The 25,669-nt window shown below is 42.5% G+C and overlaps 1 protein-coding gene across 1 annotated transcript in view; it reads left to right on the forward strand.

The window, feature by feature from the left end:
* RPGRIP1L (RPGRIP1 like) overlaps positions 1-24,457 on the forward strand; it is a 120,495-nt gene extending 96,038 nt beyond the window's left edge. Inside the window, exons 24-26 of the mRNA XM_055146186.1 lie at positions 5,220-5,304; positions 13,712-13,845; positions 16,887-24,457. Of these exons, the coding sequence (XP_055002161.1) occupies positions 5,220-5,304; positions 13,712-13,845; positions 16,887-16,999 (332 nt within the window). The 3' untranslated portion in view covers positions 17,000-24,457. The remainder of the gene's footprint in view (positions 1-5,219; positions 5,305-13,711; positions 13,846-16,886) is intronic.
* Positions 24,458-25,669: the final 1,212 nt, after the last annotated feature.

The raw sequence follows: 25,669 nt of genomic DNA on the forward strand, positions 1-25,669 counted from the left end.
AAGGAGAAATTTGGCGAAGATAAGGATTAGGAGATAATTCTAACAGAAAAGTTATCTGAGATTCAAGGTTTATCAACCTTGTAAAGCGTTTGTATTTCTTATTTCTCCCAAATGACATTGATTGAGAATAAAAGGATTTCTTCAACCTGCAGAAGTGAGGGATGTGTTCTCAAGGTGAATTCGTCAATTCAAATGTTTAATAGACTATTGGTTCATATCTTTCTTGTTTCATATTTTCTTTAAGTTTGTTCAAATCAAGCAAGTCCCAAACAAGTGTAATTTCTGATGAGAATGAGAGGTAAATTTAATAACTTTTAGAGAATTTTGATGATTTTTTAGAATCACCATAATTTTTTTATTCTATTTGAGATTTTGAAGTTGTAAGGTTTTTGTGTTGACCACTTTGTTTCAGAATACCAAAAGAATATTCTTAGACTCACGACCTAATCAGAGACAGCCAGAATGTCCCTATTTTCCACATATTCACCAAAAGTGTAAACTATTTTTTTTTCTTTTGGGTCACACCCAGCGATGCTCAGGGGTTACTCCTGGCTCTGCACTCAGGAATCACTCCTCGCAGTGCTTGGGGGACCATATGGGATGCCGAGGATTGAACCCGAATCGACTGTACAAGGCAAACGCCCTGCCTGCTGTACTATCGCTCTGGTCCGGGTGTTCACTAATTTCTCATGCTCTTTTAAAACTGAACATAGGGCCAGAGAGATCGTGCAGCAGGTCAGGCACATTCCTTACATGGAGCCGATCTGGTTTCAATCCCCAGCACCCCTATACGGTCCCCTGAGCTTGCCAGGATCGCTCCTGAGCCCAGAACCAGGAATAAGAACTGAACACAGCCAGGTGTGGCCCCCTTCAAAGAAAACCCTGAACTAGTGGAGGTGTGGGGAATGTGGCTCTCTGCCACACTTTGCATGGAAGAGACTTAGATACAATCCCCAGCACCGTAGAAACAGACAAAAAACTAAGCGTAGTGGGATTAGGGTTGTGGTTTAAAGGTAAAGTGTGTACCTCATGGTCAAAGGTCCCATGTTTAATCTCCAGTAATGTGGTTATGGGTACCAGAGGGACTGAGCAAATGAATAGGAGACTAAAAGCTCGAGTAAGAAATGCTTATCTTGGGCCTATCCCCGATCTATTGAATCAGAAACTAGATGATCTCAGTAACCGTGAGGATATTATTCCAAGCCCGCCAAGGATTCTGAAGCACTTTAAAGACTATGAACCAATAGCTGGATTAAGATGCCACTCTTAAGGTTATCTGTGAGGGGCTGGAGCGATAGCACAGCGGGTAGGGCGTTTGTCTTGCACGCGGCTGAGCCGGGTTCGATTCCCAGCATCCCATATGGTCCCCTGAGCATGGCCAGGAGTAATTCCTGAGTGCAGAGCCAGGAGTAACCCCTGTGCATCACCAGGTGTGACCCAAAAAGAAAAAAAAAAAGATTATCTGTGAAAGCAGGTGAGCTGTAGTTCTGATTTGGTGCACCTTTCAAAGGCTAAGCTTATTGGCAAATTAAGTATTAAAAAAGAAAAACCTTTCAGCATTTCACCAAGTGAGTTGATGTAGTTAACCTAGTGAATGAGATGTAGCTAAGCAATATTCCCCTTATGGAAGCATGAAAATGGGGCTGGGTTTCTTTGACACAGTTATGGGCCTCTCTCACTAGTCTTTCACTGTCACTGTCACTGTCATCCCGTTGCTCATCGATTTGTTCGAGCGGACACCAGTAACATCTCTCATTGTGAGACTTGTTGTTACTGTTTTTGGCGTATCCAATACACCATGGGTAGCCTGCCAGGCTCTGCCGTGCAGGCACGAGACTCTTGGTAGCTTGCCAGGCTCTCCAAGAGGGGCAGAGGAATTGAACATGGGTTGGCCGCATGCAAGGCAAACGCCCTACTGCTGTGCTATGGTTCTAGCTAGTCTTGTAACATTTTTTTTTATTTTTATTAGTGAATCACTGTGAGGTTAAATATCAAGAGGAAGGGCTTCATATGGGAGAAGTTATATCACAGAAGATAAGAACACAGATTCTGGAGGCAGAGAGATAATACAGTGGGTAAGGTGTTGACCTTGCGTGTGGCCAACTCAGGTTTACTCCCCAGCAGCCTATAGGATCCTCTTAGCACAGAGCTAGGATAAGCAACCAAAGCACCCCTGGGTGCAGCCCCAAACCTTCCCCTCCCTCCCCGCCCTCAAAATACAAGAGGCAGACATTGGGGGAAATTGTTTGACTTCTCTGGGTCTATTTAGTAATCTGTAAAATATGGGTGAGAATTGTTTCCGAAAGTTTGTGATTGCAATGAGAAAAGTATTGATTACAGTAACTAGTGTTAAAGATCATTCAGTAAGTGATGGTGGCTGCAATGGCACCCATCTTTGGGTGCCATTTTTATATCTTTGTCCAGAGATAAGGAATCAGCATGCCAAGTAAATGAAGCAGAATCAGAAAGTGTCCCAACTATTTCTTCTTCTCCTCCTCCTCCTCTAAAATATATTTTTTAAATATTTAATATAGAATTGCTGTATGATTCAGCAGTTCTACTTCTGGATATATTATAAGCCAAAGAATTGAAAGCAAGAATTCTAAACTCTCTGTACACCGTGTTCCTAGAAGCATTATTTATGACAGACAAAAGATGGAAATAACCCAAATGTTCATGAGCAGACACATAGATAAATAGAATGCGCCGTGGGTTTATAGACATACAGAGGAATATTATTCAGTCTTTAAAGGGAATAGGATTCTGATCCATCCCTTGGATAAGCCTTTGAAGTATGCCAGGGAGCAAAGTCAGATATAAATGGACAGAAATTATGTGGTTCCACTTACCCAGGCTACTTATATAATCTAGTTCACAGAGACACAAAACAGAACGAGGCTGGCAAGGGACTGGGAGGAAGGGAACACTGGGCAGTCTCTCTGTCGTTGGGGCTGGGGGAACAGAGTTTCAAACTGGGATGATGAAGTTGTGGGTGACGATGTCAGTGCACTTAATGCCACTGATGACTCATTCAAAAATGGTTAAAATGGTACATTGTCATTCAGTCTATTTTATCAAATTTGAAAAGTGTTAAGCTTTTGAGAATCACTGGAACTAGTCTAATTTAATTGAAAGAGTTTTAAGTTAGATGTTGTATTAGAATTTGAATTCTGTCTTTTCTTTTTCTTCCCTAAAATTCTCCTAATGTTGGGGCTGGAATGATAATACAGCAAGTAAGGTCCTTGGCTTGCACTCTGCTGACCCGAATTTGATTCCTGGCATCACATATAGTCCCCTCAAGCACCACCAGGAGTAATTTATGAGTGCAGAGACGGGAGTAATGCCTGAGCCAGGTGTGACCCCAAAACAAAACCAAACAGAAATTATTATATTATTATAGTATATTATATTGTATTGTTATATTGTTATAACTATAATATTATAATAATAAATACAATTTATTTAACATCAGAGAGCAACTATATTTAACACATTGTATTTGCTAATATAAAATTGCTAAGGGGATAGATCTTTAAAAATTCTCATCATAAGGAAAAAAAGTGAGCATTAACTAGACTTATGGTAATGATTTTATAATAAATGCATATATTAAAATCATTATGTTGCATACTGAAAACAAATACAGTGTTATACATTAGTAATACCTCAATATGTTCTGGGGTGGAGGATTATCTCTCTTTCTCTCTTTCACACACACACACACACACACACACACACACATACACACACGTCCTTCAAATCTTAAAGGTTTTAGAACTCTGAAATTAAAAAAAGTGAAATGCCCTATCACATCTTGACTGGCTTTTGGCAATAGAAACAAAACTCCTGATTTAGCTTGCTAATACTGGGAGCCAAAGTGAGATGTGCCTGTTATCCTAAGCTTTGCACATTGATAAGTAAAACAGTTTTATTCATAGAGTATACTCCGAACACTTTACTGTGTTCCCGTAGATCAGCAGTCTATATAACGAGTCACATTTCCTACTACGGCACCAGACTGAGAGTGGCCCGTCACCCTGGATTCCCACACGGCTCAAGCCACTCGCCCACCCCTACAAAGACATCTGTGTGCCTCCCACCCAGTGTGCCCAGCCCGGCCACTGGCCCAACAATGACTGAGGGACGCGATAGAATCGTAATTTGAAATTGAACTGGAAGAGCCCAGGGAAACATTCTCCGTGTGAAATATGTTTGTTCCCATCGGAGCTCAGCTTTAGAATTGTCGAGGCGTCTTCCTCCCTTTGTGTACTTTTCATCAGGGATAATCTCCAATGTGAGATCTGGTCACAGGGGGAGCATTTGCCACCAAGATGGCATCTGGAGGGAAAAGGGAGAAAAAAAAAAGAAGAAAAAAAATTGCCCACTGTCTTCAGAAGCCAAGGCATGGCTGAAAGGCTGTCAAGCTGAGAAAATACAGGCAGGTTCAAAATTGGAGTCTTCACGCTCCGGGATGCCATTTCCCAAGGTACAAACGCTTATTTACAGGTTCAGGTGTTTCTCCTACTCCCTGGCGGGGCGTTGGATCAGTTCTCTAATCTCCCGTTTCAACTAAGCAAAGTCTGGCCACATTCCTGCCTGCCAACGTGGATCTTGAGAAACCAAAGACAAACTTTCCACCCTCCAAAGCCTCTCTGCCTTCCTCCACAGCTCTTCTCACGTGAACTCCCCCCCACCCCCCACTGTCCCAACACCGCAGCCGCCTGCCCATCTATGGATTTCCTCAGCCCTGGACACTCGCTGCTGCCTTTATTGCAAGCTGTGGCAGGAGAGAGGATTAAATTACAGAGGCTGTCCGAAGGACAAACTCTCTGCCATACATTATCATTATCACTTGCTTCTCGGGCAAAGGAAACTGCAGTAAATCCCTCAAATACAAAGCAATAAAGACGGCTGGCTTTTACTGTCATGACTGCCGGTGCCATTAGCAGGCGGTGACAGCAGTGTGGCTCTCTTAGAGGTTGCTTGTATCTCTTCTGACAGTGCACACATAAACAGGCCGGTGACATGACATCGGGTCACGTGACTATTCAGACTTGAGTCCCGTTCCCAGGGCTGCTTTCTTTTCCCTGGCATGCAAGCGGGGTGGCACAACTTATATCTCCAAAAGCAGATAAGTCGATGAATGCAGAGTTCTAATGTCGCTTATGCCTGAGTGACTTTTTTTTCTTTTTTTCCTTTTTTTTTTTTTTTTGGTACAGTGATCTATGTGGATAAAGAAAACAACCAAGCAAAGAGGGACATCTTGAAAGCCGTACTACAAAAACAAGAGATGCCAAACAGAAGGTACATCAGAGCGTTCTCAACTATCTGCTGGGTTAAATTAAACAGATCTTTACAGGGTCAGAGGGGTCATCCAGCAGTTTAGGGCATGACTGGCCTTTCGTGTGGCTGACCCGGGTTCGATCCCCAGCACCGTAGGAGTCAGCCCTGAGCACCGCCAAACGTGGCCCCCAAACCAAACCAAAAACGAACCCCTCAAACCCTTTAAAAAAAAAAAGCGGATCTTTTGTTATATGATATACTGAAAAAAAAAAAAAAGCACAAGATAAAACATCTGATTCCCCTGTGATCTTGAATGACAGTGTGGATTCTCAGGTCTCTGTCCTCTGAGGAATACCTCAGTCCTGCCGTGTATACATACAGTCGACTCTGGAGACCCCTAGGGCTTTGAAGCCTAGGCCTGTGCAGGCCATGTCAGGGTCACTGTGGAGAGTGGGTGCGAGGAGGGCGCCCTCAGGAGTCGGAGGGTGTGAGCCAGAACCCCGGCTCTATCACTTTCTAGCTCTCTGGCCTCGGGACAAGTTACTTGACCCCCATCTGTGCCTCATTTTCTTGGCACAGTGGAGCTAATAACCCCATACGTGGTTATTGTGAGGCTTGAGGGAGGTCATCTGTAGCGGACAGATCAGTGCCTTCGACACAGTGAGTGCACAGTGGTTACCTCGACCATCCTCAGCCAGTGGTGATATTGAGAATATTGCTTGTACCAGCTCACAGACTTCTCAGGGTGATGCTTACTTCCCTATTACCGGTTGACAATAATTTCACGTTACTTCTAATGTGGTCGTTTTCTTTGTTTTTATTTTGTTCTTTGCAAATTTGAGTCGGATGCTTCATGCTTCTGATTCAGTCAAGAACTCCTTTTTTTTTTGCCAATTTATTTTTACTGACTGACCATTTTACAATATTGTTAATATTGGTTTCCCCTGTACATAATTCCAACACTACTGCCATCAGCATCTCCCTCCCCAATGCCCCTCCCTCTCAAACAACCCACCCCACCCCTCCCAACACACACACACATGCATGCACGCACGCACACGCGCACGCACTCCCACACATACTGTTTTGTGGATGAGTTCTAAGGAATCCCTTTTTTGAGAAGGAAAAACAGCTGGTCTAAATAAGTTTATGTCTGGTGCCCTCGTGCTTTCCTCGCCCTGCTCCTTTGGCCTGGATGGACCCTTGATCTCTTCCCTTGTTTTTTCTCCTTTCCTTTATGGCCCACAGACGGCTCCACCTCTCTGCCTCAGAAACAGAGCTCCCCTACCCCCCCCCCATCTCGCGCCCCCAAGAAGAGGTCTCGGCTTTGCTAGAGGTCACGCACAAAGCGAATGTTAAGGACACTCGAGCGTCTTATCTTCCGTCTCGAGAAAGGAGGCTGGAATTCTCAGCTCTCGGGATCTGATAGGAGCTTTTTCATTAGCTCCGAGAACTACATCTATCATTTCTTTGGATCTCAGTTCTGAAGAAGAGGTTGTAAAGCCCCGTTAATAGCTTGAGGTTCTGGTTTTCCCAGGATGGCAAAGAATCGCCGAAGTTTTACTTATTAACTCCGTGTACTTCAGCTTCTTTCACGGCCCTCTCAAAGGCCAGCATCCCCCAGGGTCACCCGGGGTCATCCGGGCCGAAACAGCTCTGCCCTGTAATCTGCTTTGCAGCCGTCCACGAGACGCGCCCTCTGGGCCCCGGCCCGGACACGGCTCCCCAGGGCCAGCCCCACTCTGGCCCTAGCCGGTGTGCTCCTCCCCGCTTCCTCCCTCTGGGATCACTTTGTGCTTCACTCTGTCCCTGGACCGGTCCTGCAGATGATAAGGAGCTCTTGTCAAGGGGAGCGCACTTTCGTTTCCCAAAAGTGTTTCCTCTTTAAAAGCCAGATTCTGCCTCAAGATCCCCCTTCCCTCCGAAGACCTTCTCATCAGTACCAGAATTCATCGCTTTTTAGATTCTAAAGCGCATCTACCTAGGCTGCCGTCACCCCCGCTCCCTTGCTGTTCCTCCGGAATCTCTTAAGTGTCCCACGGAGATTCCCTCTCACCACTGAGAGCCCGGAGGGCGGCAGGTGCCAAGTGGGACAGGGCCACTGCGGGGTGGGGTGGCTGTTGTGCTCTCTGGCTCCCAAGGAGAAAATGGCACCGCTGTTTGTGTCCGTGCAGGGGTGAAGGGAGGGTGGGGGTGGCGCTGCCCCCTTCTTCTCCTCTGACAAAAGCATTTTCTTTCTTTCTTTCTTTCTTTCTTTCTTTCTTTCTTTCTTTCTTTCTTTCTTTCTTTCTTTCTTTCTTTCTTTCTTTCTTTCTTTTCTTTCCTTCTTTCTTTCTTTTCTTCCTTCTTTCTTCTTTCTTTCTCTCTTTCTTTCTTTCTTGCTTTCTTTGTCTGTTTTTCTTTCTCTTTCTTTTCTTTCTTTCTTTCTTTCTTTCTTTCTTTCTTTCTTTCTTTCTCTTTTTCTTTCTCGCTTTCTTTCTTTCTTTCTTTCTTTCTTTCTTTCCCGCTTTCTTTCTTTGTCTCTTTTTCTTTCTCTTTCTTTTCTTTCTTTCTTTCTTTCTTTCTTTCTTTCTTTCTTTCTTTCTCTTTTTCTTTCTCGCTTTCTTTCTTTCTTTCTTTCTTTCTTTCTTGTTCTGAGCAACACTTAACAAAGCTTTCATGTTTGAGTTTCAGTCAAACAATGATCAAACACCCACCCAGTGTACATTTTCCACCACCAGTGTCCCCAGTTTCCCTCCCCACCACCCACTTCCCACCCCTCCCCCTGCCTCTATAGCAGACAATTTCCCTCTTACTCTCTCTCTACTTTGGGGCATTATGGTTTGCAATACAGATGCTGAGAGGCCATCGTGTTTGGTCCTTTATCTACTCACAGCACACATCTCCCATCCCAAGCAATCCCTCCAACCATCATTGACTTAGTGATCCCTTCTCTATCCCAGCTGCCTTCTCCCCCAGCAAATGACACAGGCTTCCAACCATGGAGCAGTCTTCCTGGCCCTTGTGTCTACTCTCCTTGGGTGTCAGTCTCATATTATGTTATTTTATATCCAACAAATGAATGCAGTCTGTCCCTCTCTTTCTGACTCACTTCATTTAGCATGATACTCTCCATGACCATCTATTATAAGCAAAATTCATGACTTCCATCTTTCCTAACAGCTGCATAGTATTCCATTGTATAGATGTACCAAAGTTTCTTTAGCCAGTGTTCTGTTCTCGGGCACTCAGGTTGTTTCCAGATTCTGGATGTTGTCAACAGTTCTGCAATGAGCATACAGGTGCAGATGTCATTTCTACTGTCCTGTTTTGCACTCTTGGTATATATTACAACAGCATTTTCTTAAGAGAAAAATAAGAGTATTTACATTTACATTTTTCCACAACCAAAAGACAGTAATTATTTCTGTAAATGTTCTCACCTTTTGAAATACTCACAGCTCTCATTACTTAAAGTGCCCAAGATGCATCACTTACCCAGAGCGCTGAACCATTTTGGCCTGATTGACCAAGTACCACCAAGAGTGGCCACCAGGCCCCTTGACTACTGCTTGGAAGACCCCACCCGCACCCACCCCAAATATCATTTTCTTAGACCCTCCTCAATATCGGTGACTATGTCCAGAACACAGTAGGAGAAGTTTGACCTGTCTTCCCTGAAGTGCATAAAGTTATCAACATTGTCTCAAGAATCCTCTGTCAGCCCTTTGCATTGGCAGATATATATATGTCACTTTATTTTTTTATATTTATTTTTAATTTTTTTATTGAATCACAGTGAGATACACAATTACAAGGTTGTCCATGATTGGGTTTCAGTTATATAATGTTCCAACACCCATCTCTTCACCAGTGTACATTTCCCACCACCAATGTTCCCAGTTTTGTTCCCACCTCCCCCCAGCCTCTGTGGCAGTGCAGGCACTTTTTTTCTTCTCTCTCTCTCTCTCTCTCTCTATCTATCTATTTATCTATCTCTATCTCTCTCTCCACCTCCTTTTGGACATTATGGTTTTCAATACAGATACTGAACAGTTATCATGTATAGCCCTTTAAATACGTTCAGTGCTCAATTCTTGTCCAGAGTGATCATTTCTGACTTTTTGTCATATAGCCCTTTCTCTATCCTAACTTCCCTTTGCCCCCCACACACTTGTGGCAAGTTTCCAACCATTGACCAGTCCTCCTGGCTCCTATTTTACCTGACCTTGAATATTAGCCTCATAATAATATTTTTAATATTTCACAAATGAGTGCAGTCATTATATATCTGCCCCTCTTCTTTTGACTCATTTCACTCAGAATGATACTCTCCATGTCCATCCACTTGTAAGAAAATTTTATGACTTCGTTTTTTCTAACAGCTGCATAGTATTCCGTTGTGTAGATGTACCACAGTTTCTTTATCCAGTTGTTTGTTCTAGGGCATTCAGGATGTTTCCAGATTCTGGCTATTGTGAATAGTGCTGCAATGAACGTAGAAGTGCAGGTGGTGTTTCTGCTGTGTGTTTTTGGACCTCCAGGGCATATTGCTGGGTCAAGTGGAAGCTCAATTTCTAGTTTTTTGAGAAATGTCCATATTATTTTCCCAAAAGGCTGGGCCAGTCACCATTTCTACCAACAATGAAGAAGAATTCCTTTCTCCCTGCATCTGTGCCAGCACTGGTTGTTCTTGTTCTTTTGGATGTGTGTCAGTCTCTGTGGTGTGAGATGATATGTCATTATTGTTTTGATTTGCATCTCCCCGATGATTAGTGATGTAGAGCATTTTTTCATGTGCCTTTTGGCCATTTGAATTTCTTCTTTGAAGAAGTTTCTGTTCATTTCTTTGTCCCATTTTTTGATGGGGTTGGGGTTTTTTCCTTGTAAAGTTCTACTAGTGCCTTATGTATGTTTGATATTAACACCTTATCAGATTGGATTTTCCCAAACAATATTTCCCATTCTGTGGGCTATCTTTGAATCTTGAGGTGCAGAAGCTTCTTTTGAGGTGCAAAAGCTTCTCCTTTTTTAACTTTTTTGGGGTTACACCTGGTGATGCTCAGGGATTACTCCTGACTCTGTACTCTGGAATTACTCCTGGGGGTGCACGGGCAGATCACATGGAATGCTGGGGATCGAACCTGGTTCGCCACATGTAAGGCAAATGCTCTACCCTCTGTACTATCACAAGGGCTTTGTAGTTCAATGTAGCCCCAACAAATGTCACTTTAAACAAGAGATCACACACTGAAATGGGACTAAACCTCATTCTTTTCATTTGGTGTCATAGTTTTGACACCAAAGTAAAAATAATTTTTTTTATTTCCTTTCTTTTCTTTAGCAGTGTTCTATAGCAGAATCAACATCAGCATCCCAATATCTGAAACTCACCAGAATGACAAATCATAAAATCATGTCTGTCGTGATTCATGTCAAGAATCAAGAGGGAATCAAAAATCATGCTAGGGGCTGGAGCAGTAGCACAGCGGGTAGGACGTTTGCCTTGCACACGGCTGACCCAGGTTCGAATCCCAGCATCCCATATGGTCCCCGGAGCACCGTCAAGAGTAATTCCTGAGTGCATGAGCCAGGAGTAACCCCCGTGCACCGCTGGGTATGACCCAAAAAGCAAAAACAAAAAAAATAATAATCAGGCTAAGTGAGTCATGGAGTTTTATTCCCTTCTGATTCCTAAGTAACAGAACTCTGATTCCTGAGTCTTGTTTGAGGTAGAAATCTTGAGTCAGGCCTCCAGGAAGCCTTTCCCAGATGAACCTGCCCATAATAAGGAATAACACAGCAAATCTTTGTGTTCCCTTACACGAGTGTTGGGAACGAGCTTGGGAAACATGGCAGAGCGTCTACACTGTGGACTTTTTTTCCAGGGTTGAGAAACAACAGCTAGCAAGCAAACTAATCACAGGGCAATAAGTACCAAGAGAGCAAAATAGAGAACAGCAATGCAAGCAAAAGTACAAGTACCATTTACACTGGGTAGTGAGCTTGAGAGGATCTGGTCCAGTCACGGGTAGCCCAAATACTGTTGCACGCAGAGAAATTTCTAAGCATAAGAAACGTGCTTAGAGATAAACATTTGGGGGGGGGGGGGGGTGTTGTTATTGGTTTGGTTTTGTTGTTGTTTTTTTGGGTTTGGGGTTTTGGTTGTTTTGGGGCATGGGGTTTTTGTTTGTTTGTTTGTTTGGTTGGTTGGTTGGTTGGTTGGTTGGTTGGTTGGTTGGTTGGTTGGTTTTGGTGGGCTGTGTATGTCAGCATGGCCCAGGTAGGGTATTTGCCTTGCATGCAGCCGACCAGGGTTCGATTCCTCCATCCCTCTCAGAGAGCCTGGAAAGCTACTGAGAGTATCCCACCTGCATGATACTCATGCAGAGCCTGGCAAGCTCAGATCATATCCGTGGCATATTCAATATGTCAAAAACAGTAACAAGTCTCACAATGAAGACGTTACTGGTGCTCGCTCAAGCAGCTCGATAAACAATGGGACTACAGTGCTACAGTGCAGTGCAGTGCTATTTCCCATACACCGTTGATATACATTGCCTCATTTGATCTTCCTAAAGCCTTATGAGACAGATACATTTAAGCCCATTCTGCAGGTAAAGAAACTGAGATTGGAGAGATTCAGTAATTTGTCCAGGGTCACGCAGCTAATAAGTATGAAAGCAAAAATTTGAACCCAGAATACATGATGATTAAGACCATCCCATCTTAATCTTGTTATTTTATATCATCTGAACTATCCATCTCATCCACTTGCGGACTGCTCATCATAGTTATTGTGGAAAATGTATGAATTTTTCCATAAATTTAAAGGTTTTTATTTCCTAACTAACATTTATTTCTAGGTAAAAGCAAAGGCTTGTAAAAGAAAGAGATGTTGAATTCTTATATCGTAACAAATTAAGTATATTGTCATGTTTAGTAAATGGCTTTGGAAATTAGTTTATATGTCCATACTTTTATAAGAATGATTTCTCTAAGATTTAGATTTGGGGTTGGTGGGATTGGGTGTGGGAGGTGGGGCAAAATACTTGTTATCGAAACTTACTTGGAAAGATGTGAGGAGAGAGAGGAAAGATGTGTTCAAGAGAGATCTCAAGCTTTCCCGGAGTGGATAAAGCCAGCAAGGAGACACAGAAACAAGCAATGTGAGGTGGTGAGATGCATGTGCAAGGGAGAGCACAGGCTTGAAGTGCTAAGACTTAGGTTGTTATTTTAAAAGTTTTAGAAAAAAACTTTGGGGGGGGACGAAAAGATAGTATAGTGGGTAAGGCTCTCGCCTTGCACACGGCCAACCCAGAGTCATCCCTGGCATCCCATATGGTTCCTCAAACACTACCAAAAAAGTGATCTGTGAGTCCAGAGCCAGGAGTAAACACCCCACTCACAGCAAAAAAAAAAAAAAATTAAAACAAGAAAGAGAGGGAGGAAGGAAGGAAAGAAAGAAGGAAGGAAGGGAGGGAGGGAGGGAAAAGAAAGAAAGAAAGAAAGAAAGAAAGAAAGAAAGAAAGAAAGAAAGAAAGAAAGAAAGAAAGAAAGAAAGAAAGAAAGAAAGAAAGAAAGAAAGAAAGAAAGAAAGAAAGAGAGAGAGAAAGAAAGAGAGAGAGAAAGAAAGAGAGAAATGTTTTGTCTCCACTGGAGGAGAACTACATTTTTAAAATGGTTAAAATGGTAGTTTACAAGCATCTATGGTTTAAACTATGCTGCCAAGACATATCAAAAGAGTTCTTGACTGTAAATTCCTGTCATTTGGTCAATCCAAGTGTGTTTGGCTTCAACACAAGCCACTAATTCAAATCAGTTCCATCAGAACCCTGTAATTATGTGTCTAAAAGTAAAATAAAACTCCAATGCTATGATTCTAAGTTAAAAGATTGCTGAAGTCATGCAAACCTTTCATATAGTTATTGGGCAGAGCTACAGCGTTTATCTAACATAATTCAGAATGTTACCTAGGGAATATGATCTGTACATTTTGTAGAACACATACAGTTGGTTAAATTGCTTAGAAGCAACTACAGCTTTCTGCATCTTTTGAAAATTCTGCCTTAATCTCCATGGTCTCTATTCACTTCATCCTTTTAGCTTTGGACATAGATGTGTCAAGATGTGATCAGATAATGTGTAATAGAGTGAACATCTGGTTCTTCCCCTGGCCTAGTAATTTTCTCAGATCCAAGAGATAAATGTTAATCATAGTGCTTAGAAAAATGGATTAATAGTTCATTTTAGGGCTGGCTATGCTGTAATAATTCTGATAGTTCCTATAATAAGATATCTAACATAAGGTGATTTTCTTTTTATTGGAATAATTGGAAACTTTAAAATTTCATACATGGTGATAAAAACCCCACCTGGGGGGTTTTGTTTGGCGGCGGGGGTGTCTTTCTCACCCCGTGGCAATCTTCTCGTGTCTCTCCCTCCCCAGCATCCGCTTCACCGTGGTCAGTGACCCTCCAGAGGACGAACAGGATCTGGAGTGTGAGGACATCGGCATCGCCAGCGTCGATCTGGCCGAGATGTTTCAGAAAGGGAGCGACATCGTGGAGCAGGATATCGATGGTACGCTGGGGAGTGTTGCTCAATTTGTACGGGTAACAGCGGCTGAGCTCCAAAGGCTTTATTAAAACCTTCTTTCTTTGCTGGCTGCAGGGAGGTTGAGTCACACATTAGTTAAACCTTTGCAACTCAAGCTGGTTTGGGGTTCCAGCGAGGAAGACTTGCCTGCATCTCTCTCTCTCTCTCTCTCTCTCTCTCTCTCTCTCTCTCTCTCTCTCTCTCTCTCTCTCTTTCTCTCGCTTTCTTCCTCCACCCTCTCTGTCTCCTTTCTTAGAATCAGGAGAAATTTAACAACAAGTGTTTTTCACAAGAAAATCGATCCATTTGGGGGGCCAGAGCAGTTGTACAGCATCCCATACGGTCCCCCAAGCACCACCAGGAGTGATTCCTGAGTGCAGAGCCAGGAGTAACCCCTGGTTTCTCGCCGTGATTCAGGGAAGACTGAGCAATTCCTGAGCCAGCAGGTTCCTGGGTTTTCATGTCACCGGGTGTGATTCCCAACAAGCCTGAGTGTCTGCCTCTGTTCTTTTTCCCTGTCTCCTTTGTCTTCCCCTCCCTCCTTGGTCCCAGGGCCCAAACCCAGGGCCTCACACGGCGGCGGCATGCACTCCGCTCTTCTGAGCCGTGGCCCCAGCCCTCTACCTCTCTACAGCTGTCCTTTCTTCCTCACTCCTTTCACGTTCGGGATGGTGCAAGGCAGTATTTTTTGTTGTTACGATGACCAGGAATCACACCCACATGGCTGGTGGCGGTGCTTGCCCGTATGTGTTTGGTGTAAACCAGGGTTTGTCCCGTGCTTGCAGTGCCCACACACACATGTGGCTGCAGGGCGCCAAGGATGAGACACTCAGTTACAGTAGCCCTAGGCCACAAAGCTTCTGGGACCCTCCTCAGAACATGTGAGTGGTCTCAGGGATCATACTTGCAGTCTCACACCTGCAAGGTACATGCTCATCACACTGAGAAATCCACCTGGCCTCCACTGCCATTCTTCTATGAAATGTGTAGAGCATGCTGAAGGAAGTTCATTTTATGAGGCAGACGTTTTCACACAAGTAGAGAGGTGAGACTGATGCATGTTCACCGGTAAATTAGCAGAGTTATCTCGGGGGGGGGGGGGGGGAAAGTATATTTGGTTTCTTTATTCATTTACTCAGATATTAAATACATGCTTAATTGGATATCTCATGCAATTAAGATGTATAATTGTAGCCTGGTCCTGGTTTAGATGTCAAGCTGCATCTCCTGTGTGTCACCTACTCAAAGTCACCAACAAACTAAATACTCAACCAAGTTAGATCAAATAAGAAATCTGCGAAATCTTTGTAAATTATACATGGACTGGAGCCATAGCACAGAGGGTAGGGTGTTTGCCTTGCATGAAGCCAACCCCGGTTCAATTCTTCTGTCCCTCTCGGAAAGCCCGGCAAGCTACCGAGAGTATCCCATCCGCATAGCAGAGCCTGACAAGCTACCTGTGGCATATTCAATATGCCAAAAACAGCAACAACAAGTCTCACAATGGAGACGTTACTGGTGCCCACTCTAGCAAATCGATGAACATTGGGACAACAGTGCTACAGTGCTAATTTTGCCAGACACGGAAAGAGAAGATGAGAGGGTAAAATGGTCACCTACACACTATGAAAATCCATGCATGTCCTGGAGAGTTGAATAAAAAATAACCAACATGATCTATACTTCCAACTCTTTCCCCCCCCCCCAATCAATTCTGTTCAATTACCCTTTTCTCCTTCTGCAAGACCAAAGAAGACCCCATAGTTCTGAGAAAGAAGCTATTGTGGTCATGGTTAGGGGAAGTCAAAAGATTAAGCACTGGTCAGGTCAGAATTGTAATGCTTTGGGTGATCTGGGGACCTCAAGTGCCCCTGCAATCTCCCCGGCTCTCCGTTCTCTCCAAGTCAGGTCTTGGTATACCAGGCTCTGTTGAAGGTTTCCTTCAAACTCCATTAGAAATACAGACACACACATACACATGTTTTGTGAAAAACACCAGGAATATAAATAGAAAACTGTATAAACTTACAGACTTTTGGAGTCTGTAAGTTTATATAGTTTGTCACTGTATCTTTATCCCCAAAGGAGTGGAGTCACAAGTATTGAGAAACATCCCCCAGACCTCACTGCCGGGCTCAGACAATGCCCAAGATTTCCACCAAATAACCTTCCTTCATCACCTCATGGGGAACAGTGACGCCTCTTCCAAGAAAAGTCCACGTGCACTCAGAGTTGTCCATCAGCTATCCCCGAGGGCCAGTTTACAGACCTTGAAGCAATATATAAACCTTCGGTTCCTGAGCTGGCCATCTTTAATGTTTTCTAACTTCACATGTCAACTACTATTTTAACGTAATCTTTTGTTTGTTTGTTGTTGTTGTTGTTTGGATCACACCCAGCAATGCACAGGGGCTACTCTTGGCTCATGCTCTCAGGAATTACTCCTGGCAGTGCTGGGGGACCATATGGGATGCTGGGAATAGAACCTGGGTCAGCCGCGTGCAAGGCAAACGCCCTACCCACTATGCTATTGATCCAGCCCCTAACGTAATCTATTTTTAAATGGAATGCCTCCCTTAGAAAGACAAATAACCAATGGCCATTATAATCCTGTGCTTACAGCAGTTTACCTTTCTAAAATTTGCTATTAACACCCACATTAGAGCAATATCCTGTTGTTTATTATGTCTTGATCCCTTGGACTTCCTCCTTCTTCCTCTCTTAGTTCTGATTCAGTGCAGGACTCATTAGTAGCCTTTCCAGTAGTTGAGTCTCGGGCCTGGCTCAGTCATCCTAGCTCTGCAGGTAAGACGTTCATGATGCATGCACTGTGTCCAAAAGGTGTATCTGCATAGACACGTGACAAGTTTTATAGTTAAATTCCAGAAGTAGCAGTAAAGTCTGGACTTTACAGAACTAGATTTATCTCTTGCATTACTGTGCCTAGTTTTATCTCTTCCATTCAAGAAATCTCTGTTGAAGGATATCAATGCGTGTGTGTGTGTGTGTGTGTGTTTTCTCCCTAGTTTTCGATGCGCGCTCGCACGGAAAATGCATTGGCAAACTCAGGATAACAGTGGACGCCATCCATGCCCTTCGGTCCATCTCCGAGCAGGACAGAGGTGTTTTGGAAGCTTGAATGAAGCAGCCCTGGGGCAGCCCCTACTCCTGAGTAAATACTCCTGAAAAGCCTCGCAGATGATGTCTTCGTAATTATTCCAGTGTATATAATCTAGAGTTCTTAGGAAGTGGGGAGGGGTGGGGCCTACGTTTGACATGTTCAAGTCTTGGAGACTTTTCGGTTTATTTTTCTGTTCCTTCCGTCTTGGTGACTGTCACCCCTGCCGGACGTAACTTCTCCATGATGGGCAAAACCTCCTCAGTGATTCACACCTGCACACTAGCCTGGGAAAGCTGCTTGCCTTCTCAACATTTTCTTATGAAGAACTAAGATACAATTGCCAATTTTTTTTATTATTATTTTTCACAGTGCTACTTTTTTTTCTTTTTTAATTTTTATTAATGAATCACCATGAGGTACAGTTACACACTTATGAACTTTCATGATTGCATTTTGTTTACATCCCTCCACCAGTGCCCATTCACCTCCACCAATGTTCCCAGTATCCCTCCCACCCCCCACAACCCCCCACCACCCCACCCTGCCTCTGCAGCAGGGCATTCCCTTTTCTTCTCTCTCCTGTTGCCATTTTTATTTTTAATATGCAAAAAAAGCATACATCATAAAAAAAAACAGAGGCACTGTTATGTAATCTTGCACTAAATGGAATGCCTGTGATTAGCCTCATTAAGAGTTTTATACTGTGAAGATTTTATTAGCAGCAATATATGAAAATTACTTGGATTAATGTGTTAATCTTCCTCTTTAAAATGCTAATATCCATTTCCCACACATTAAAGCTCAGTGTGCATTTCTTTGATGCATGCAGTTTCTATCAATTAAATATAAAGAATGAGACTTGATACCAACTTACTACATTTCTGCCACTTTTTGTTTTTAAAATGAGAGTTTTTCTACTTGTCTTATTTTTGTGTATTTTCAATGCTCATATGGAATTCAGGGATATTGTGCTTTTATATATAGAGAGAGAGAAGTAATTAAATATATATACAGAAATTTTTACTTTGAATATTTGGCATGATCTATAAATTATTAAAAATATGGGTCAAACTCTGATATGTTTAGCTAGACCTGAAAGAAATGTCTTTTTATCTTTTTTAAAATTTACATCAGGCTTATCCAATACTGGAGTGTATCTGGATAACCAGATCCTCAAAAAGCGGCTCAGAAAGTTAATTTTCTAGCTTTTACCCAATCTCACTGAAGGATTTAATTGATATTTTTAATGGAGCTGTGAATCAATGCTGCAAAGGAATTGTCTCTAGAGGTCTAGGATATAATACATTTCATTTTTTAATTTACTTTTTTATTTGTCATTTTCTTCAAAGGATTTTTATAGGCTGTGGGTTTTCACTGTTTGCAAACAGGCTATGTTCCTTCTTAAGCATATGTAAAGTATTCAGGGAGATAAGTAATTTATTAAAATCTACCTAATTTGCCGTGATATATTAAATCTCTGCTTCAGTGATCACAGACCATTTCATTTAGAGAATTAGGCATTCCCTCTTTGTGTGATTAAAGCTCTGGAAAATGAGTTCTTTGCTCCTATTTGTGAACATTCAAAGCCTGCTAATGGCAAGAAGATGGAATAGATTATGAGACAATTCATTACAGTTCAACAGAAAAAAAAAAGGAGCTATAATGCAAAAATGCAAGTATGAATATCTGCATATAGTTTGAACCATCTGTGCTCTAATGGCTTCAATAATGACTCTCATCTTTAGGAGGCTTTGAAATGACATCCGTACAATATTAATTTGTTGATGTACACTGTGGAACCAGTAGAGTAGGATACGACCACAGAAATCTACAAATTCTGTCTCACCGGGCCTCCCTGTCTGGGACCTACCATCCCCAAGAAGAATCTTGCGCTCATCAGACTCTGCAAATCTTCCTAACAACTCATGCCTCTGGAACCTTCTAGAGACCACAAACATCTGCAGACTAAACCTCTCCAATCCTAGTAAACAGCCACATGTTTGTTGTCACTTCAGCTGGCTCTGAGCTCATCTTTTTGGCCTCTCCTTCTAGCTTTCTTTGGCTTTATGCAGTTACAGTATCATTAAGGCCCATAATATCCCCTGCCGTAATTTAAAACAGCCGGATTATACACTGGGATTAACTGAGTGGTTTTTGAGACATTTATTGTGGTATGCTCCCAGGAGGTTTGTATTATTGTTTTGAAATGTCACATCCCAAACTGAATGTACACTTTCTGAAAGGAGGGGAACCGAGGAGCACTCGTTTCTTGTGATCTTTCAATGGGACAGGGGCATTTTTGTCAGAAAACCTGTGAGAGTTAGTCCACGCTGTGGAATGTATACCTCAGATTAGAATCGAGAGTGAGCCATATGTATGTTTTCTCTGGGTTCTCCAAGAATAGATTATTAAAGATTCCTCTTCTCGTTGTAAAACACTCCACATCATCTTCTCAGAATTCACTTTCTAGGCAACCCAATAGCTACTGACACATTTTGAGGCCGAGAGGGGCTGTTGAATGATTGTTAAATGGATGCTTCCATCGGGGACCAGGACCTGTCCAAGGAGAGAACCTTGTTTTGCCTTGTGTTAACCAGAGTTCATTGGAAAGTTCACCACCTTTGGGTTCCAGAGCAAGGGTTTTCTCTCAGTGAGCCAAGCCCAATCCATTCAGTAGAGCAAGGCAGCAGGGGGCCGGGGGTGGGGGACTGTCAGCAGTGGCCTTGCCGCACAAATACGCCAGTTAAAGATAATGCTTGTGTGAACTCAGAGCTCCTGGTGTAAACGTTTACAGTGCACTCAGCAATTTTTCAGTCTGTAATGCTTTTAGTTTGGAAACATAAATAGAGATGTGATGTGGTATGTGGGCGAGTGTATTTTACATGTATTTTTGCCTACTGTACTAGAAATGTCAAATTCCCAGCCACTGTCATGAGAAGCAGTTGACAAAAATAAGTTTTATGGTTTATAGTGTGGTTTACGTAGAGAACATTTCTCTTCACTCTCGGTTTCAACATGTTTTCTAAATTATTATGGTTTATTGCCGTTTAACTTAAATTAGTTTTTTTTAAGAATAAATAGGGAATATATTTAATCAAATAAAGAACAGTCACATTGAAATTCTGCTATTCCTACCATTCATTTGTTACCACAAAGCACAAATAATTTCTGTGTGTTATGAAGAAGTGTGGGCTGAGAAGTGGTCATGTGATTTGGGAGGGTTCTGCATATGCCCATGTTCCCACAACAAAACATAAATTATTTTAGTAATCTGACATCAAGAGCTGTGACAATGAGAACCACTTCTTACACATGTTCTAACAAGAGGCTGATTAACATTTTTGTGGATATGGAAAATAACTTTTTTTAGTCAAACTGGCACTATTGCTGAATTTAGAATGATTTCCTTATGTACTAGGCAGCAAATGTGAATCATGGCTGTGAACAAATAGGAGAATAAAATTTCATCTTTGTGTAGTACAAAACAACCAAGCGAGAGCTTTTGGGATATAGAATTATCAAGTGATTGACAATATCAGGATGATAATTCATATCCAACTCTAGGAGTACATTCTAATAAGTCACTCATGCCTGAAGGCCTCTGACTACCTTAACAAAGAAAAACTAAGCCTATGATTTATTACAGATCGGGCAACATGCCTAATTAAGTCCATGAATGGGAGCAAACACAGCTTTACATCCCTTTGTTTGCAACAAAAACAACATCCAGGGCCCCAGAAAGCTGAAAACATTTCAAAGCTATTAGAAATAAGTATTTCAAAAACTGAAAATAGAGAATCAGAATTTTTTTTCTCATCCTAATATCTTTTACTTTGCAAAACAGTTTTTCCTTCCCTTTCAAAGTGTCGCTTTAGTGTACCTTACAGCGGGTCATAGGAAATGGTGCCCACTCTTACTGTGCCACCCATCCTTGCCCACATTGCATGGACTCCTGTCACTGTCACTGTCATCCCATTGTTCATCGATTTGCTCGAGCGGGCACCAGTAATGTCTCCATTGTGAGACTTGTTGTTACTGTTTTTTGGCATTTCGAATACGTCACGGGTAGCTTGCCAGGCTCTGCCGTGCGGGCGGGATACTCGTAGTAGCTTGCCGAGCTCTCCAAGAGGGACGGAGAAATCGAACCCGGTCATCAGCGTGCAAGACAAATGCCCTACCCGCTGTGCTATCTCTCCAGTCCATGGACTCCTGTATGGAACCATATTTCTTCTTCGGTTTTTCTGAAACAAGCACTTGCCCTCTCAGCGCCAGAACGCAAGCACATGTCTCTACTGAACACGTTTAGGTTTTCCCTCTGCTCTTTAGTCTCTTCCTGTTTCCTTGTTCCATCTTTCTCTGCAGCATGGTTAGATATGCTTTTAAATCAAACTCGGCATTGGATCTTTCAGTTTCTGTCATCTGTACTGTTGGCACTTCTGTTCAGCTGAACGTCTCTTCCCCAGCAACTGGGGCAGCCCCCGTGACCTTTCTAAAGTGCCCCTTTGTGTGACGAAGTCTCTTAGTTTGAAACAACAGGGACACTCTCAGTCAACCTGTGTGAAACTCAGGAGATAACCAGGTGCTTGTGAAGCCTTCCTGCTTGTGCTTTTTTCACAATGACTTCACCGTAAAAGATGGAATTCAGAGTTTCCAGGAATCTGTTATAGTGTTAAAGCATGAAGAGCGATAGCATAGCGGGTAGGGCGTTTGCCTTGCAGGAAGCCAACCCAGGTTCGATTCCTCCGTCCCTCTCGGAAAGCCTGGGAAGCTACCAGAGTATTCCGCCTGCACGGCAGAGCCTGGCAAGCTCCCCATGGTGTATTTGATGTGCCAAAAACAGTAACAACAAGTCTCACAATGGAGATGTTACTGGTGCCCGCTCGAGCAAATTGATGAAAAATGGGACAATAGTGACAGTGATTTATTTATTAGCATGTTGTGTTGCCACTGATTTTTATTTTCAGTGTGAATAGGTACTTCATTGTGAAGTACCTATTTTTTTAAGTTGAATCACTGTGAATTACAAAGTTACAAAAATAGTTATGACTAAGTTTCAGGCTCTTATTGTTCCAACACCAATCCCGTTACCAGTGCCCACTATTCTCCACCTGTGTCCCAGTTTCTCTCCCATCCCAACCCCCAGCCTGCCTCTGTGGCAGGCACTTTCCCCTCCCCCATTGTCCTAGTGTTCCCTTCCCTAATGTGACTTTTTTCTTTCCTTTTAATATGGAAAAGACAGTTCTACAAACTCTTTACTTCTCTTTTCTTCTCTCTTTTTTTTTAAGTTTGGGGCCACATCTGGTGGTGCTTATAAGCTACTCCTGGTTTAGTGCTCAGAGATCTCCCCCCAGGGTGCTCTGCAGGACCGTGTAGTGCCAGGGAGCAAACCCAGAGCCCTGTTATGCAATGCCTGCCCTCAGCCTGGTGCATTATTTCCCTGGTTCTACAAACTTTTCTTAATTTGTAAGTGGGGGAAGTAAGTATGAGTCAGATCAGAAGCCCACACTAGGGCGAAACAAGGCAGAATTCTAGTGGTGAGTGAACAGAAATAAGATCAACTGAAATTCCCCCACCCCCCCCCTTCCAGAAGAAGCCCATCCTAAGTGTGTGAGTCCGGGAACAGATCTGAAGACCAGTGGGTCAGCATGCTGGCCACAGGGCTCGCAAAAGAAAGGGGATTAGAAAGTGAATGGAAGCAGAGGGACACTCACTGCAAAGACGCCTCTTCTGAAGAAGGGGCAGTCACTCTTCAAGACATACGAGCGAGAAGAAATCACAAGTCCTTCAAACTATGGACCCCAGAGAAACAGATGATATTAAATGTGATGTAGCAATATCTCAAAAGTATTGAGCCCACACGGCAGAGCCTGGCAAGCTACCTGTGGTGTATTGGATATGCCAAAAACAGTAACAATAAGTCTCTCAATGAGAGACGTTACTGGTGCCCATTCGAACAAATCGATGAGCAATGGGATGACAGTGACAGTGACCCTAGCAAATGACTTACATTTACTCAGTGATGTATGTCAATTATTTCTGTTATATTTGGTTACTACAGCTAGAGAAGGGAAAAAAAGTCTTTGTCTGGATTATATATGAAAGCATGCACGTTATATGCATGAAATGTTTGAAAACAAAATTCCACTAGTTAACTAGATAGTACCAAATCACTGCAAAAAATCTGGGAACAGAAAAGCATGGGGTGAGGCAAGCATTGGGGCTGAATTTCTCAAGGAATCTGCTATCTGAAAGCGTGAAAAAGAGGCTGAGGAGCTGTGCCAAGCTTTTGGGGCACTCCTCGGAAAAACCATGTGCCCTCTGGGAATAAATATTTGGGATACCCTAGAGAGTATCCCTACATCTTTTCCCTTTTTTTTTTTTTTTTTGTTTTGGGGCCATAACTGACTCAGGGCTAACTCCTGGCTGGGCACTCAGGCTGAAGAGCTCACTCTGTACAGGCTCGGGGGACGTCCCGGGGTGCAGGAATTGAACCCAGGTTGACCATATGCAAAGTAAGTGCCCTATCTGCTGAACTATCTCTAGCGCCTCAATTCCTACCTCTTTCTGTACAGGGTTTGAGATGTGTACTGTTTGGGGGAGTGGGGTTGGGTTTGGAGACCCACCCCAACAATGCTCAGGGACTTCTCCAGCTTGGTACCAAGGTAATTACTCCTAAAGTAAAATATAGTTCAATGATTCTTAATACATTCACAGAGTTATGCAGCCTTCACCGAAATAAAATTTACATTGTCCTCCCTTGAAAAAGAACTCACGAGCACAGAGCCCTTCCTCTCCATTCCCAGCGTCTTCAGCCCCAGCCTCAGCTCACCACTACTCTATTATGTGGCTTTGTCGATTTGCCTCTTCTCCACAGCACACCAGTGGAATCTTACACTCTGTGGTCATGCAAGTGACATCGTTGGCATCACTGAATGTTCTCAGGGTCCATCTATGTTGCAGAAGGCATCAGTGTCCTATTCTTAGGGCTGAAGACAGCCACACATGGTTTCATGATGGGACAGCAATTCTGGGGAACATATTTATCATTGTGAAAATATCATAGAGCTTATTTAGACAAATCTAATGATGTAGCCTGCTCCATATCCTAGGATCTGTTTCAGGACTGCATGGCAACTGCACTTGTATATGTGATGTGTCATTAGTCAAATATCATTATGTTGTGCATGTCTATACTACCCTTTATTTATGAGTTGGTGGGAATTTGCATTTTTTCTATTCCGGGACTCGTAGAAATAATGCTAATATGAAATTTTGGTGTCAGCTTTTGTATGAACATTTTCATTACTCTTGAGTATACACCTTGGGATGGGATTTTAAGTTGGATAATAACTCTTTTAATTTTTTTGAGGAATTGACATATTTCCAAAGTGATTGTAGCATTCTCCATTTGTAGATTTTGAATTTTGGAGCTATGTGATATTTATTCAAGAAAATAAAATTTATTTTCAGTTTTTATTGTGGCATCATGATTTGAGTAATAATATTGATGCTCTAGGCTATAACACTATTGCATCACACTCAACGCCAGGGTAGCAATGTCCCTCCACTGCTGTCCTTTGGTCCCTTCTGAACACCCCCTCTTGGCAACCTCAATTCATCAACATTCTTAGTGATTGTTGTCATTGTATATTCCATAGTCTTGTTTCTGTGTTCTCAACATACATGTGAAACTGTCCAGCACCTGTCCCTGCTCTGGCTTATTTCACTTAACACAATATTCTCCAGTTTCATTCAGGTGTCAACAAACTGCAAGATTTCATTTTTTTCTCATTGTTGCATAGTATTCTATTGTGTGTATATATGCCACAGTTTCTTTCTCCATTCATCTGTCCTTGGACATTGTGGTACTTAGTACAATAGTTAGGATACAAATGTTTCTGTATCTTAACTATTGTACTAAGTACCACAGTGAACACTGGTGTAAAATCATCTTCTTGAGTTTATATTATTGTGTTTGGGGGGTTGATGCCAAGAAATGGAATCATGGGTCATACGGAAGCTCTAGTCTTGTTAAGGAAGCCTTCATGCTGTTTTCCGTAGTGGTTGAACCAGATAATATTCCAGCCAACAGTAAAAGAGGGGTTGTTTTTCACCACAGCTCCACCAACACTGGTTATTTTCCGTCTTTTTTGCTGCAAGCCACTCTCACTGGTATGAGGTGACATCTCATTGTCATTTTGATTTGCATTTAACCGACAAGTGATGAAAAGTCCTTTTTCATTTGCCTACTGGCTACCCATATATCTTCTTTGTCAAAGTAGTTGTTTATTCCTGAAGCTGCTTCCTGAAGAGACAAGAAGGGCATTCACCACAAGCAAATATCAGGGTGAAGACAAAAATATATCAAACTTGGTATGTAGATCAGTAGACCTGATTTTCTGGTGTGATCTAAAAATGATTACTGAAAGAGATTCTCTTTCATTGTTGGTGGGGATGCCAACTGGTCCAGCCTTTTTTGAAAACAATATGGGAATTCCTTAAAAAGCTAGAAATTGAGCTTCCATGTGATCCAGCAATACCACTTCTGGAAATATATCCCGGGGATGCAAAAAAACATAGTGAAATGACATCTGCACCTGTATGTTAATTGCAGTACTGTTCACAATAGCCAGAATCTGGAAACAACCCACGTGCCAGGGAACAGACAACTGGTTAAAGAAATTTTGG

Source organism: Sorex araneus, chromosome 8 (genome assembly GCF_027595985.1).
Source record: "Sorex araneus isolate mSorAra2 chromosome 8, mSorAra2.pri, whole genome shotgun sequence".
NCBI lineage: Eukaryota > Metazoa > Chordata > Mammalia > Eulipotyphla > Soricidae > Sorex > Sorex araneus.